Source organism: Rhinoderma darwinii, chromosome 5 (assembly GCF_050947455.1).
Source record: "Rhinoderma darwinii isolate aRhiDar2 chromosome 5, aRhiDar2.hap1, whole genome shotgun sequence".
In the NCBI taxonomy this organism is placed as follows: domain Eukaryota; kingdom Metazoa; phylum Chordata; class Amphibia; order Anura; family Rhinodermatidae; genus Rhinoderma; species Rhinoderma darwinii.
In genome coordinates, this window is record NC_134691.1 from 204,637,581 (window position 1) to 204,654,329 (window position 16,749).

Sequence of the window (16,749 nt, forward strand, 5' to 3'; positions counted from 1 at the left end):
GAGAAAGGGGAACAGCATTAAGTAAGGGAGAGGCCTTCTCTTACCCCACTCTGGCGTCCTCAAGTACCGGGCTGGAGGACTTGGCATCCGAGCGTTCAGTGCGTCCTGGAGCTTCTCCTGGCGACTCCATGACTGTGGAAGCTGGAGAGCGAGTCCTGCTGTTACTGGCCTAAAATAGGCCAAGGATTGGCTGGGAGGCCCTCGCTCCGGACGCTGGAGCACTACCTCCCCACGTGGGCCACCCCTTTACTTCTTGGGTCTGAAGCGTGAGAGGAATTTTTTAATGAGGGTAAGAGCATTAAGATTTTCTTCTGGCTCCCAGGACCTCTCCTCAGGACCATACCCTTTCCAGTTAACTAAATAGAAAGTCCTTCCTCTTACTCTCTTGTAGTCCAGAATCTCCTTCACCTCAAACACATCAGAAGAACCGCTGGGAGCAACTGCAGAACTAGGAGCTATATAGTAGCGGTTCAGAATCACAGGTTTCAGGAGGGACACATGAAAGGAGTTGGGGATTCTGAGGGTAGGAGGAGGCTCTCTTCTTCGTGTATCAGCCTTTTGCTTCAAGCGATCGACTGCCACTAGAATAGAGGACCTGGTCTGCAGCCAAATGTGTAGAAAATCCCCAAACGCATAGTCAGCTGCGGGTACCTGAGATGTAGCAAGAACAGGAACTCGTAGATGTTGGCCGTATACGATGTAGAATGGCGTGGAAGTAGTGGATGCACTTGTGTGGTGGTTATAAGATAATTCGGCACATGGAGGAAGCTGTACCCAGTCGTCATGCTGAACGGAAATAAAATAGCGAAGATAATTTTCCGAAATATGGTTAATCCTCTTGAATTGACTATTAGACTGAGGATGGTAGGGCGAGGAAAAATCCAATCTCACATCGAGGAGTTTACAGAGGGCTCTCCAGAATATTGAGCTGAACTGGACCCCTCGATCAGAAACGATATGAAGAGGCAAGCCATGCAGGCGGAAGATATGTTGCATGAAGAGGTTCCCCAGATGAGGAGCAGAAGGTAGACCGGCTAGCAGGATGAAATGTGCCATCTTAGATTTCCACCACCACCCAGACAGTATTGCATCCTGCTGAGGGAGGAAGATCTGTAACAAAGTCCATTGCAATATGCTGCCGTGGAGCATTAGGCACATGTACAGGTTGAAGAAGACGGGCAGGTCTGGAATGGACAACTTTATTAGAAGCACAGACAGTGCAGGAGGAGACATAGTGCACAATATCTTTGGGCAGCGAGAGCCACCAGAAATGACTAGCTATCAAGTCTCGTGTCTTATGGACACCAGCATGCCCAGCCAATTTGGAGCAGTGTCCCAGGCGAATAATTCACTTCCTGTCTGTGAGACGAACAAAATACTTTCCAGGAGGAATGCCTCTAACTTGCAGGGGGTTAGCAGCAATAATACAGGACGGGTCTATGATACATTGAGGGATCTCCTCAGTATCCTGTTTAAAATGACCTGGACAGGGCATCGGCCCTCACATTCTTGTCAGCGAGATGGAAGTGGCGCACAAACTGGAAATGGGCGAAGAACAGCAACCTGGCATGACGGGTGTTTAAACGTTGAGCCGACTGGAGATAGGCGAGATTCTTGTGGTCGGTGTAGATCATGATGGGATGAATTGCGCCCTCTAGCAGAGGTCTCCATTCCTCCAGTGCCAGCTTGATGGCCAGTAACGCCCAATCCCCAATGGTGTAATTGCCCTTTGCGAAAGAAAAAAAAAAGTCTTGAGTAATAGCCACACATTACTGCCTTTCCCTTGGAGCTTCTTTGGAACAGAAGTGCACCTGCACCAACAGAGGAAGCGTCCACCTCCGAAGAGAACGAGAAATTTGAGAAACTGCCAGTAGAAGTTAGCGAATCCCAGAAAACGCTGTATGGCCCGCAGGCCCTTAGGACGTGGCCACTCCAAGACGGACTTCACTTCCCCAGGATCCATCTTGAGGCCTTGATCAGAGGCGATGTAGCCCAGGAAGAGCAGAGAACTTCTCTCAAAAATGCATCTCCCCAGCTTGGCATACAGACGATTCTCACTTAGCAACACGACTTGACGGACATGCCTCCGATGTTTCGTCGGGTCTGGGGAGAAGATCAAGATATCATTCAAATATATCACCACGCAGACAGAGGAAATCCTGGAAGATATCGTTCACAAATTCCTGGAATAGCGTGGGAGTGTTACACAGACCGAGGGGCATCACCAGATATTAGTAGTGCCTGTCTTGAGTGTTGATTGCCGTCTTCCACTCGTCACCCCGACAGATTCGTAACAAGTTGTAAGCCCCACGCAAGTCCAACTTAGAGAAAATTTTAGCACCTCGTATGTGGTCAAATAACTCACGGATCAGCAGCAATGGATAATTGTTCTTGACCGTGATCTGGTTGAGACCACAGTAGTCGATGCAGGGTCGGAGAGTTCCGTCCTTTTTAACGAAGAAGAACCCGGCTCTGGCAGGGGAGAAGGACTTTCATATAAACCCCCTCTCAAGATTCTCCTTGACATAGGCCGACATGGACTGGCTCTCTGGCAATGAGAGAGGATAAACCTGCCCACGGGGAGGTAAGATGTCTGGGACCAGTTCAATCGGACAAGACCGATGAGGAGGGAGCATCTCATGCAAATCGTGCATAGTGAGTGGGTGGTCCCACTAATGATTGGGGCAGAGGAGGCTGATCAGGACGGATCTGTGACAGGCAGTGGTAGAGACACTTGGAGCCCCATTGGAGAACTTCTCCGGAATTCCAGTCAATGACTTGGGCATGAAACCCGAGCCAAGGCAGACCCAGCAAAACAGGACTGATGGCTTTAGGCAGGACAAAGAATGCAATCTATTCTGTATGGAGGGATCCAACTTGGAACCTCAGTGGCTTAGTCTCAGACACGATAGGATCGGGCAGAGGAAGTCCATTCACTGAGGCAACAGCCAGGGGTCTCAAGAGAGACTGAGGGCAACTGGAGACGATCCACTAGGTCTTGTTAGATAAAGTTTTCCGCGGACCCGGAAGTCCAGGTAGACACATGGTGCGCTCTTTCGCAGGACACTATGGTCACGGGAATGGACAGTTTAGGAGAGTATTCAGTGCCGTTCCACCTACAGTCGTCTCTCCAACCAATCCTAGGCACTGGAGTTTCCTGGCTTCTGGGGGCACAAACATATAAAATGGCCTCCGAGGCTACAATACAGAGTCCCGTTGTTTCTCCTGGAATGACAACTGGAGTCGGTCCACATGCATGGGTTCCTCTGGTGGGACAACTGATTAAGGCAGCAGGGGTCGCTGGAATGTAGCCAGCCTAGGGAATCTTCTGTACCGGGGAGCCTCTTGGGCCCTTCCTGGATCCTCATGTCAATTCGGGTGGCCAGAAGGATGAGAGCATCCAGGGTATGTGGCAGATCACTAGCGGCAAGCTCATCCTTAATCCAAGAGGACAGTCCCTGCCAGAAGGTAGCCACGAAGGCCTCATTGTACCAGGCCAGTTTTCCGGCCAAATTACGGAACTGGATTGCATACTCGCCCACAGAGGTGTTTCATTGGCAAAGGGTCAGCAGAGATGCAGCTGCAGAAGATGCTCTCCCAGGTTCCTCAAATACCGTACGGAAAGTCTGTAGGAACATCTGTAGGTTACAGGTCTCCGGTCCCTTACGTTCCCAAATGGGGTTCGCCCATGCCAGGGCCTTGTCAGTAAGGAGGGAGATTATGAAGGTGATCTTCGCGTCATCTGAAGAAAATATATATATGCAAAAAATGGAGCTTCCAAAAAATAGCGCTGCTAACATCCAATAAAGGAGAATCCAGTCGTTCAAAACAAGACTACGTTTATTAGAACAAACATAAAAAGTCAGTTTTATGTTTGTTCTAATAAATGTAGTCTTGTTTTGAACTACTGGATTCTCCTCTATTGGATGTTAGCAGCGCTATTTTTTGGAAGCTCCAATTTTTGCGAATATATATATATATACCCAGCGGTTCCCCTATTCAGGTGGCCGGTTCTTCTAACTCAGCTGCAGCTTCATCCTTTACATCTGTACCATTGTTGTGCTTGTTTCAGCACAACTCCAATAGGTGAGCAGTTATCAATTCATATTGTCTTGCTCTACCTTTAGCAAATGTGACCTGCACCATGTTGGCGCCGTGTGTTTTTTAACTCTCTCTCCAGGTTTATCTGAAGAAAATGACCTTGCGTGCAGCCTGAAGTGGATCTGGCATTGATTTAAAGATCCCCTGCAGGTCTTCGCGTCCCCATCATAGCGAGGGGGTAGTCGCAGGGAGAGTAGCAGGAGGAACAGCAAGAGCAACGGGAACAGGTGCCATGAAGACTCAGCTTGAGCATCCAGACGATGTGCAATGGCGTTCATCGCCTGTAGGAGCTGGTCCTGTCGTGACTGGAGGTCTGCCTGCATTACTTATGAAGCCATCATGGTCTTCGGTTGAGCAGCAGGGTCCATGGCCTGAGCGTACTGTCACGTCTGAGCGGTATGTGGACCCACTAGACCGCTCTGCCGTGGCGGAGAAGCAGCTGGCCAGAAAATAGACAACAACAGTCATTGTGCAGGAGTACCTGTAGTGCTATGCAGACAAATGCTTTGGAGTAGCAGACAACACCAGACGTGGCAGACGGCCTCAGACGTGGCAGACGAGGCAACCCTACTCCAACAAACTAATTTAGGCACAGGAACAAACGTAGCAACAGGATACAGGAAGTAGGATATTGGAACACAGAGAGCAGGATACAACTAAGGGAACATTTGCTTAACGAAAATGGGTAGACAACGCTCAGGCAAGGAATGAAAGGGCGGAGCACTTTTTCTAGTCCAGGGTGAACTGGGGATTGGTTAGGGAACTTCTAAATTGCGCGCGCACTGGACCTTTAAGGCCGGGGACCTTAGAATATAGTCCAGGGAAGGATGGCCGCGCGAGCTGGCGTCTCCTAACAGGGAGACGCTGGCAGGAGGCCTAGAGTCTGCAGTCGCGGCCGTCTAACAGTGAGAGATGGCAGCAGTTTGCGATGGAAGCCGTTACACAGGGGTGTAGCTAAAGGCCCATGGGCCATGGTGCATGAATTCAGCTGGGGCCCCCCTACCCCGCTCCAACATCACCAGACCCCTGCCCGCGCCTATGTCCAGTCACCTTGACTAAGAGCCCCCATGGGGGCCCCCACAGTATAATGCCCCCACATAGTATATTGCCCCCATAGCTGCTCCCACACTGTATAATGCCCCCCATAGCTGCCCCCACAGTATAATGGCCACCATGGCTGCCGCCACAGTATATTGCCCCGCATAGCTGCCCCCACAGTATAATTTCTCCATAGCTGCTCCCATACAGTAGAATGCCCCCATATAGTATAATGCCCCCATAGCTGCCCCCACAGTATAATGCTCCCCATAGCTGCCCCCATACAGTATAATGTCCCATACAGTATAATAACCCCATAGCTGCCCCCATACACAGGGCCGCCATGAGGAATTTCTAGGCTCCATACAGCCAAGATGTCTGCCCCCCCCCCCCCACCATTACCGGGGTTGGGCAATGGAAAGTGTGGCGCTCACGTTTTTACGTTATACGCATTAACTGATTTTGGTGCTGTCAACTACAGTGAATGGAACTATGGAGTAGGCAGTGACCGGTTAATGCTCTGGATTTTGATCTATTTAGCCAAAACGTGTCCCACTGAATGGCATACAGTGGGATACGTCGCTTGGGGAATGGTCATGTGGAAAATCCTGAAGTCACTGTCCATAAATGGACAGTGTTGTCAGGAGCTTTCCCAGGGCTGGAATCCCCGGGCTGAGCTTCTACCAGCGCTCCGCCCAGGGACTCTGGCTTTGCAAAGCCGGAGTCCGCGGCAAGAGAGTCGGCAACGCTCTGGCCAGGGATTCCGGCCCTCGAGAATCCACTGACGTCACTTTAAATATATGGACAGTGATGTCAAGAGCTTTCCCAGTGACAAAGTCCTCGGGTAGAGCACTTGTGATGCTCTGTCTGGGGACCCATTGGGAAGCTCCTGACGTCAGTCCACATACTGTCAGGAGCGGTATACGTTTTTTTGTGGAATCTCTCAGGATGGAATAGCAAAGTCTACTACGCTATTCCATCCTTCAAAAATAACGTAAACCGACGTCTACCAGCCCGACATACGCTAAAAGGACATAATGGAGCCCTGTGAATTTTTGTTTACGTTCTTTATAGTGTACATTAGGAGATTTTCTCAATAAATGTAGGGCAATAACACGATGTGAAGGGCACGTTAAGAGAGGGGGAAGCACTTGTGAGGATATAAGGAGCACTAACTTTCTTACGTTGCCATTAAAGTCCAATGTGTTTTTACGCAGCAAAAAACTGATGATTACACTTGGATTTTTGCCGCAGATGTGCCACAAGCGTGTAGCAGATCCGCACGAGAATTAGTCCCTTAGTCATTCAAAGGGGCTTATCCTCGTCTTTTCCGTGCAAAATAAATAGCGTGCTTCTTATTGCTGTGGTGGATTTCTTTTCATGGTGCGGACAAATATACACGTGGAAATTTTTTTGTAGCATGTGAACTGGGTTGCGGAAACCTTATATGCATGGGATGCAGATTGTCCTTGAAATCCGTATCAAATCCAACACGTGTGAACGGGGCCTTAGGATGAGTTAAAAAAAAAATCTTTTAGGCCAAATACACACGATGCATATTATGTGCGGATTTGCCGCATGTATTTTCGTGCGGTAGATCCGCAGTGTAATACAGCACCAGCAAAGTAAATGAGCCCAAGAAATCTCATCTACAAGTCGCAGATTTACGCGGTGCGTATTTTACAATCTGCAGCATGTCAATTTATTTTGAGTTTCCGCTTGCAAATTGTATCTGACCAGTTTAAACAAAAAAAACAAATCTGCAGCATAAAACCTGCACCTAAGAATGCACTATTGGGGCTTGTCCACACGTTGCGGACCAGAAATTGACCTATGGTGCGTATTTTTTCAGACCTCAGCATTTCAATTCCTGCTGCGGAAAGTGGACTGAGTTGCTGCATTTTTCAAAGGAGATGTCACCATCCCCCAACATTGTGAAAAACGCCGCAAAATACGCACCATTTTCTGCAATAAAAAATGCAGGAAATGGTGCGGTTTTTTTCTGCAGCGGAACGTCTGCTACTTTCAACGGAATTGCTGCACAAACTTTCTGCAGCAATTCCGTTCTGTGTGGACAAGTCCTTAGGTGCGGATTTTACAGCAACCATTTGCATTGTAAGGGTATGTTCACATGGCCTATTTTCAGCCGTAAACGACCCGAAAAACGGCAAAAAATACGGAGGCTGGACGCCTCCAAACATCTCCGGATTTATTTAAATGGGGAAAACTTTGTTTCGTTCCCACGGGGCGTTTTTTTACGCGGCCGTTTGTAAAAACAGCGCGTAAAAAAACACCCCGTAAAAAAGAAGTGCATGTCCCATCTTGAACCGTTTTTGATTGTCTCAATTGAAAAAACATCTTCAAAAACTGCTGTAAAGAACGCATCAAAAAACGCCTGATGCATAAAAAACGGCGGAAAACGGGCTGTTTTTTGTTTGCTGTGTGAACATACCCCAAGGAGTAAAATACGTTCCAATTCTGCAACATAATAGGCATGCTGCTGATTTAATAATCAGCAGCTCGTCCTAAATTCCATGGAGATTTTTTTCTGCTGCATGTGCATGGGGTTTTGAAAATTAGTTAGTTAGGGCTTATTCAGACGAACGTGTTAAATGTCAGTGCTGTTTTAACGGCCGTCACATTGTTGCATGTATTTCTATGGGGCCATTTACAAAGCCGTTGTTTTAACGGACCATGTAAAGGGGCGTGAAAAAATAGTACATGTCCCATTTATGTCCGTTTTTACAGATCCCTCAATAGACTCAAGTCTATGAGGGATCTGAGAGAACGGGTCCCACACGGGTGCCAATTGGCAGTGCAAAACGGCCATTTCGCACACGTTCGTGAAAATTTGTAGTGAATTTTCAGTGCGCAATCCGCACAAGAAATTGGAGACAAATCCGCCACTTCTGAAGTGGCCTTGTTGAAACGTCTGTGTTCGGTCCGTTTTATATGGACTGTATGTCGGCAGTATTTCCCAGAACGACAACAGTTCAGGGAGCCGGGCTCCTAGCGTCATCGTTATCTATAACGCTAGGAGTCCCTGTCTCTTGGCGGGAATACTGTCCCCGCTCCCGTACTGAAAACATGATTACAGTACGGGACAGTTTTCCCGCGGAGAGACAGGGACACCCAGCGTCATAGATAACTATGTTGCTAGGAGCCCGGCTCCCTGAACTGTGGTCGGTCCGGGAAATCTGGCCGATACACGGTCCATATAAAACGGACCGAGCACGACCGTCGGAATAAGGCCTTAGTCTATTTTCAAAAAGGTAACAAAAACGTTATTTTTACGCACTTTGACTATAGCCTAACAGCACTGTTTTACCATGTTTTGTACCCTTTTTTTAATGCAATTTTCGTAATCGCGGCTCAAATCACGCAAATTTTTCAAAAACCGAGGCAAAACTGTTAATTTTTGCTGCGATTACGAAAATCGTAGCAAAAAATGCTAGGGAAACTATTTTCATACTTTGTATAATCAAGTGGGGTCAGGTGTAATGTGAAGCAGGATGGAGAGAGGGACACACATTCACCAGCCCCTGCAGGTCCAGTCGGCGGTGTAGAGATGGAGCTGGCTGGGGGAGGGAGGGGCGGGATCTCTCCACACGGAGCTTCTACAGGCTGCATTTTCCCCTACTGTAAGTCCTCTCCGGGCCCCAGCGCTAGTTACTTCAGAGTAAGGAACGGGCCCTATTACATTGCAGGGTCCGTTCCTTTCTCCAAGTGACTAACGCTGGGGCCCTCAATGAAATGTGTAAAGTTGCTGCGAAGCGACGTGCCCCTATTTTTCATCATTCTGGCCGGGCCCCTGATGGCAGTACCAGCTGTACTGCCGTGATGGCGGCCCTGACCCTACAGTATGACCCCCATAACTGCCCTCACAGTATTATTCCCCCATAGCTGCCCCCCAACACAGTATAATGCTCCCCATAGCTGCTCCCATACAGTATAATGCCCTCGTAGCTGCCCCATACAGTATAATGCCCCCATAGCTGCCCCATACAGTACAATGCCCCACATAGCTGCCCCCATACAGTATAATGCCCTCGTAGCTGCCCCATACAGTATAATGCCCTCATAGCTGCCCCAATACAGTATAATGCCCCCACACAGTACTAAGCTCCCATATGATGCCACTTATAGCTGCCCCAATACAGTATAATGCTCCCATACAGTACAATGCTCCCATACAGTATGTCCCCCATAAAGTATAATTCCACCATAGCTGCCCCCACACAGTATAGTTCCCCAACAGTATAATGCCCCCCTTAACAGCCCCCACACAGTATAATGAGCAACAAAATTGGTCCACTGTGCTATATCAAGTCCAGAGTCAACACAGCCGTCTATCAGGAAATTTTGGAGCACTTCATGCTTCCCTCTGCTGACAAGCTCATTTCATTTTCCAGCAGGACTTGGCACCTGCCCACACTGCCAAAAGTACCAATACCTGGTTTAATAACCATAGTATCACTGTTCTTGATTGGCCAGCAAACTCGCCTGATCTAAACCCCATAGAGAATCTTTGGGGTACTGTCAAGAGGAAGATGAGGGACACCAGACCAAACAATGCAGACTAGCTGAAGGCCGCTATCAGAGCAACCTGGGCTTCCATAACACCTCAGCAGTGCCACAGGCTGATCGCCTCCATGCCACGCCGCATTGATGCAGCAATTCATGCAAAAGAAGCCCCGACCAAATATTGAGTGCATATACTGTACATACTTTTCAGTAAGCCAACATTTCGGTATTAATAATCATTTTTGAAATTGGGCTTATATAATATTCTAATTTTCTAAGACACTAAATTTGGGGTTTTCATTGACGGTTAGCCATAATCATCAGCATTAAAAGAAACAAAATGCTGGAAATAGATCAGTGTGTGTAATTAATCTATATAATATTTGAGTTTTACTTTTTGGATTGAATTACTGAAATAAATGAGCTTTTTGATGATATTATAATTCATTGAGAAAGACTAGTACAGGCTGGGGTGAGTAGCGCAACTATACCGGGTATCCATATGTAAATGCGCCCGCAACTGTTCAGGAGGTAGCCCTTTGAAGTTGAAATGCTCCAGGCTCTCCTCACTAAACGCTGCCTGCCCCTCTGAGTGACAGCCCTAGTGTTTAATCAATGAGACTGCAAGAACCATCACTCAATGCAGAGAGGAGAGGCTGGAGCACTTAAACATTAATGGCACCTGTGATAGCGGAACTGGGGGAACTAAAGTCAAATTACAACACCAGTATAGTTACACTACTCACTCTCAGGGCCAGCCCTAGGATAGATGGCACACTATGTGAAATGATCTTTTGGCGCCCCCCCCACCCCATCATTAAAAAAAAATGCCCCATAAAAAAAAATTATAATGCCCCTTTAGTGCCCCCATACAGTATAATAATAATATAATATATTACAACCCCTTCAAGGACACAGTATTTTGTCCTCTAATTGTGCCCACAGTATTATGCCACCTGTAGTACCCCTATACAGTATAATGTCCGATTAGTGGCCCTCACACAGTATAGTGCCCTCCTGTAGAATTTGTCATAAAGCCTCCCTGGAGACAGTGCCATAATCCCCCACCTCCTTTTTGTAGATCGTGCCATACAGCCCGCACCTCCCCCTTGTAGACATTGCCATACAGTCCCCCACCTCCCCCTTGTAGATCGTGCCATACAGCCCCCGCACCTCCCCCTTGTAGACAGTGCCCCCAAACAAAAACAAAAATTGTACTCATCTAAGCCCCGTTCCCACGACGAACTGAGCTGCTCCATGACGGGACCCTGTAGCCTAGTACAGAGTTTCCCAACCTTTTCGGACTTGAGGCAGCACTGGAAAAACAAAATTTACTCAGGCCCCTCCTACCAAAAATTGTTTTGAGAAAGACAGAAAACGGCTAAGAACAAGCACTCGTACGGCATGTTCACACACGTTTTTTGTAAGGCAAAAAAAATCTGCCTCAAAATTCTTTCAGCAACTGACAGTTTTGTGTGACCTTTTTTTGGGGTTTTTTCTTAAGCTGTTGAAGCGAATGCAAAAGACGCAGGAAAAAAAAGCTCCAATCGGGCGCCGCAGGTATTTTCTGCCTCCTATTAATTTCAATTGGAGGTCAGAGGTGGAAACCACTGGAAGACCATCAGCCCAACACTCACAGATTCCCCCTGTAGGTAGCGCCGCACAGCCCCCTTGTAGGGAGCGCCGCACAGCCCCCTTGTAGGGAGCGCCGCACAGCCCCCTTGTAGGGAGCGCCGCACAGCCCCCTTGTAGGGAGCGCCGCACAGCCCCCTTGTAGGGAGCGCCGCACAGCCCCCTTGTAGATAGCGCCACACAGCCCCCTTGTAGATAGCGCCACACAGCCCCCTGGTTGGTAGTGCCCCACAGCGCCCTGGTTGGTAGTGCCCCACAGCCCCCTGGTTGGTAGTGCCCCACAGCCCCCTGGTTGGTAATGCCCCACAGCCCCCTGGTTGGTAGTGCCACACAGCCCACTGGTTGGTAGTGCCCCAAAGCCCACTGGTTGGTAGCACCCCACAGCCCCCTGGTTGGTAGTGCCACACAGCCCACTGCCCACCGGTTGGTAGTGCCACACAGTCCACAGGTTGGTAGAGCCACACAGCCCACAGCCCCCTGGTAGGTAGTGCCACACAGCCCCCTGGTTGGTAGTGCCACACAGCCCACTGGTTGGTAGTGCCACACAGCCCACTGATTGGTAGTGCCACACAGCCCACTGCCCCTGGTTGGTAGCACCACACTGCCCACAGCCCCCTGGTTGGTAGTGCCACACTGCCCACAGCCCCCTGGTTGGTAGTGCCACACTGCCCACAGCCCCCTGGTTGGTAGTGCCACACTGCCCACAGCCCCCTGGTTGGTAGTGCCACACTGCCCACAGCCCCCTGGTTGGTAGTGCCACACTGCCCACAGCCCCTTGGTTGGTAGTGCCACACTGCCCACAGCCCCCTTGTAGGTAGTGCAAGGACTACGAAATGACCCTGATAGCTGGCGGGCAATAGACATTCAAAAAAGGACAACTGTGCAGGAGCACACAAATTACCCAGCTTTCCCAGCTATGAAATAAATGTGTGGAAATAAACTAAGATATAACTTTTATTTAGACTGAGTAAAGGATTAATCCTTTTAGCTAGATTAAATAAAAGTTATATCTTAGTTTATTTCCACATTTTTTTTTTTATACACGGGAAAGCTGGGTATTTTGTGTGCTCCTGCACAGTTGTCCTTTTTTGTAGGTAGTGCCACACAGCCCCCCTGTAGATAGCAACACCCCCCCTTCCAGTATAGATAGCGCCCCTGTAGCTCCCTGAAGGAGCGGAATCCCCATGTGGTCGGGGATTCCGCTCCTGGAGCGCTGCTTGATGCCTCTGTCCATATATGGACAGTGACATCAGGGAAAACTCCTGAAGCTGAATCCCCGGTCACAGCGTTGCAGATGCTATGACCGTCGATTCCACTCCAGGAGAAGCTCCTGTCGTCTGTGTCCACGACGTCATTGGCTTCTCCTGGAGCGGAATCCCCGGTCATAGAGTCTACAACACTGTGACCGGGGATTCCGCTTCAGGAGTTTCCCCTGATGTCACGGTCCATATATGGACAGAGACATCAAGCAGTGCTCCAGTAGCAAAATAACCGGCAACACGGGGATTCCGCTCCCTCAGGGAGCTACAGTGGCGCTAGTAGACAGCAGAGCAGGGAGATACCTCCCTGCTCTGCTATAGTGCCGTTGCTACCGCTATAGCAGCCGCAGAAGCTGGTAGCGGCGCCACCGCCCTCGTGCCCGGTGTCACCGCTAGCAGCGGCTGCTACAGCGGTAGCAACGGCCACTAAGTGAAGAAGCGCCTGGGTGGAAAGGAGACTGCAGTTAGTCTGTGTATCCCCGTTGGTAGTTGCAACGGCGCGGGGATACACACACTCGCTGGCGCCCCTCTTGCAATGTGGTGGCTGGCGCCCTGTGCGAACGCACTGGTTGAACATACCTAAGGCCGGCCATGCTCACTCTGTACAGCTCAAGACAGCAGACAAATCCCCTGTTGGGCAGGTTACCTCCTATTTCCCTTTATTATTCATATCTAGGTTGTGTTCCTTTAAACAGTTTATAAGTGAGCAAGATGCTTCTCTGTGTCTCCTCTATTCATACCATGCCGATTGTTGTCATGACAGCCTAGAATCATGATGAAGGCCCCAGGTCGGTCATCCTTCTGCTTTTATTAAGCCATGCCGAAACAGTAAAAAACACAATATACTGCAATACATAAGTATTGCAATATATTGTGCAAGAAATCCAATTATTGATAGTTCAAGTCCCTTACGGGGATAATAAACAAAATAAAATTAAATAAAAAAACTTTTTAAACAAAAAAAAAAGTATAAAAAACAAAGTTGCTTTTCCCATTTTTCCCCAAAAGAAATGTAAAATAAATAAATGTAATTGGTATCGCCGCATCTGTAGAAGTGAGGGCTCATTCAGACGAGCGTGTTCTGCGTCCGTGTGCTGTCCGTTGAAATAACTCACGGCACACGTACTCATTCACTTCAATGGGGCTATTCAGACATGCGTGTATTTTTCACGCAGCGAGTGTCCGTTAGCTGAAACTCACTGCATGTCCTATTTTGGTTCGTTTTTGCGGACCTCGTCGCCTAATGAAGTCTATGGGTGCGTGAAAAACACGGACAGCATGCGGACATTTGTTTCACGCATCAGTTGCTAAAGAAATGCAGGGAAATGTGAAAAAAAAAGGAATTGCTTGCAGAGGATAATCACGGACGTGAAAAACGGATGCCACACGCAAAGCACACTGATGGCACACCAACATGAAACATGGTCCATTTTTTGCGCAAATCGGACACGCTTGTGTGAATGAAGCCTAAGGCATTATAATGTAAAAAGTGAATTTGAGTTTTATACTACATGCTGGTCCAAAAACAAACTACACCTCGAAATTATGTGTCCACGATCAATGCAAAAATAAATTTCAAGACTTGTATGAGGAAAAAACAACTTTCCTTTACAGCTATTATAGTTGAAATTATGAAAATTATATTTTTACTTTCATTTTTATCTCCAGATTTCCATGACTATACAAAATACAAACGATAATGTTACTAATAAATATAGAATATAAAGAAACTGTGTAAAATTCATGAACCACATACAAAGTTATATTTCATTAAAGGGGTTATCCGGGGACCACACAAAAAAATAAAAACCCCACAAAATATGTATAAACACATCTCTACACTACAACTACTCTGCCTGCACAAAATCAAACTTCTGCAATACTCACCACTTCTGATGTAGCCACTCACAAAACTTTCAGGTAGGTGTGACAAGCAGTTTCAGTGTGCTCTGAAACTACAGTTCCCTTCATGCCCTTCTTTTCCTTATAGGCCTGTATCCCCGCCCCACTCACTGGTACAGTGTGCATGCGCTGGGAAATGCCAGCCGGAGATAGGCTGAGGAAGAAGGGGGCTGGCCTATTTTCTCGGTGTCGTGACAGTGCCAGCCCCTAGCAGTCACATGCTTTGATGATGCGCCAACACCATGGAAGAGGGAGACTGCTATTTGTCACATGGGTATGTGCCGGCGCATCATCAAAGCAGAAAGTACTACAGGACTTCCAGACACGTGACTGTGTTCCCAAACGGGGCATCGGCACAATATTGAAACAAAATGTATATTAGTAAGTGTCCTTATTTTATGCATTTATAGCACTGAAATACAATTTTCTGGGGCTGGATAACCCCTTTAAATATGCACATGGCAGAACTGTGAAAATTGCTCTGGTCCTTAGAATAGGTCAGCAATATCAGATTGGTGGGGATCCAACTCCCCCACCGATAAGATGATGAAAGGAGCGGCGGCACACCAGTGAGCTTTGCGGTCTTTTCATTGCTTACCAGGCACAGCCCTGTACATTCGGTAGTGGCTGCGCCTGGTACTGCAGCTCAGTGCTATTCATGTGAATGGGACTAAGGTGCAGTACTGGGCACAGCCACTAAAGAATGTAGGAGCTGTGACTTGTAAGCAACGACCAGAGCACCACGGCTTCTTCAATAAACTGATTGGTGGGGGGTGTCAGAAGTCGGACCCCCGCCGATCGGATATTGATGACCTATCTTAAGGATAGGTCATCAATATAAAAGTCTTCTGATAACTCCTCTAAAGTGGCTTCACATACAGTGTTTTTAGGAAAACCACAATTTTTTGGCATTTTTCCTGGCATCTTTTTGCTGCACAAAATGCTGCAGCCAGATGTTAGCTGGAAGTCAATGGTGAAAATTAAAACACACTACATTGCATCAAGCTTTTGCTTTGTTTTTTTCAGAATGTAGGGGCGTTTTTCTCCCTTAGACCTCTGACTTCCTTAGTGCTAGAGCATATCACATACAACAGTCTGAGTACCATGTCTGAGGGACCAGGAGGGGAGAAGCGGTGAGGTGATTATGCATATATATATTAGATAGGGATGGAGAGTGTAGTCTCATTGGGGGGAGGAGAGTCTGATTGTGGGAAGGTTGTGGTTGGGGAGCACGGACCACAGATTTTAAACTATAATTTACGCCATAATAAATTATAAAAAATGTGCGCCCTTTTATTAAGCCATGCCCCTTAGAAAACGGTTGTAGAGAGGTTGATAAATTTTCCCCACTATTCGGAAAACAACACCAAAATGGGCAGAAAAAATGCATGTACTATTTTTTTTCGGATGCATATTTTTGGCCCATAAAACGTAACACAAAAAGTGTGTGTGTGAAGGAAGCCTGAAGGTTTAAAAAACCTGTGGTATTAAGGGGTTAAGATGTACACAATTTGAAAATTTACATACCTCATCTATCAACACAAATACTAGAGCATCCTTGTCAGCTATAAGTTCGTGAATCTTCTGAAACATCTTTGTTACTAACTTGCCGCTCTGAAAACATAGGTGAAATAAATATTATATATACATATATTACATAAATAAAACACGCACAATAATGTCAGTATTCATGTATGACAGAATTAGACAAATATGATTGCTTTCTTCCAAAAACGGATTTGTGCCTAATTTATTAAAAGGTGCATATGAGCAGCAGTACATGTGTCTTTTTTCACTTTTGCCTTTGATAAAGGAGTCTAAAGGCCCCCTGTACACACAGCGAAATTGTTGCACGTTTTCAGTAACTTAGTATTTCTGTAGCATTTACACAGCAAAATTTGCACGTCGTACGTGCGGATCTTGCTGCAGATTTCACGCTTTCTGCATTTTGAAAAGTCTACAGAAAAAATTCAGAACAGAACGAGCATGCTGTGGATTTAAAAGTCCGCAGTATGCTCTGATTTCCATGCGGAAAATGTTCAGCAGCATGCATGAGATTTTTTAAATCTCATCCACTTGCGTGCAACTGTCTTTCGATGCGGAATTTCCTCATGCAAATCCGGATGGAGAATCCACAAATAAGCTACATTCCGTCAGGATTTGCGAGTGTAAAATCTTTAGCGGAAGAATATTGCAGGAAAGTGGATAAGATTTAAAAGATCTCATCCACATGCTGCTGAATATTTTCTACAAAGGAAATCAGAACAGGACACAGATTTTTAAATCCGCAGCA

General features: G+C 47.3%; 1 protein-coding gene across 3 annotated transcripts in view; it reads right to left on the bottom strand.

Moving 5' to 3' along the window:
* TRIP13 (thyroid hormone receptor interactor 13) overlaps positions 1-16,749 on the bottom strand; it is a 202,918-nt gene that overhangs the window by 29,058 nt on the left and 157,111 nt on the right. For all 3 annotated transcript variants that reach the window (XM_075826882.1, XM_075826881.1, XM_075826883.1), the window contains exon 9: positions 15,984-16,070. In XM_075826882.1, coding sequence (XP_075682997.1) covers positions 15,984-16,070 — 87 coding nt within the window. The remainder of the gene's footprint in view (positions 1-15,983; positions 16,071-16,749) is intronic.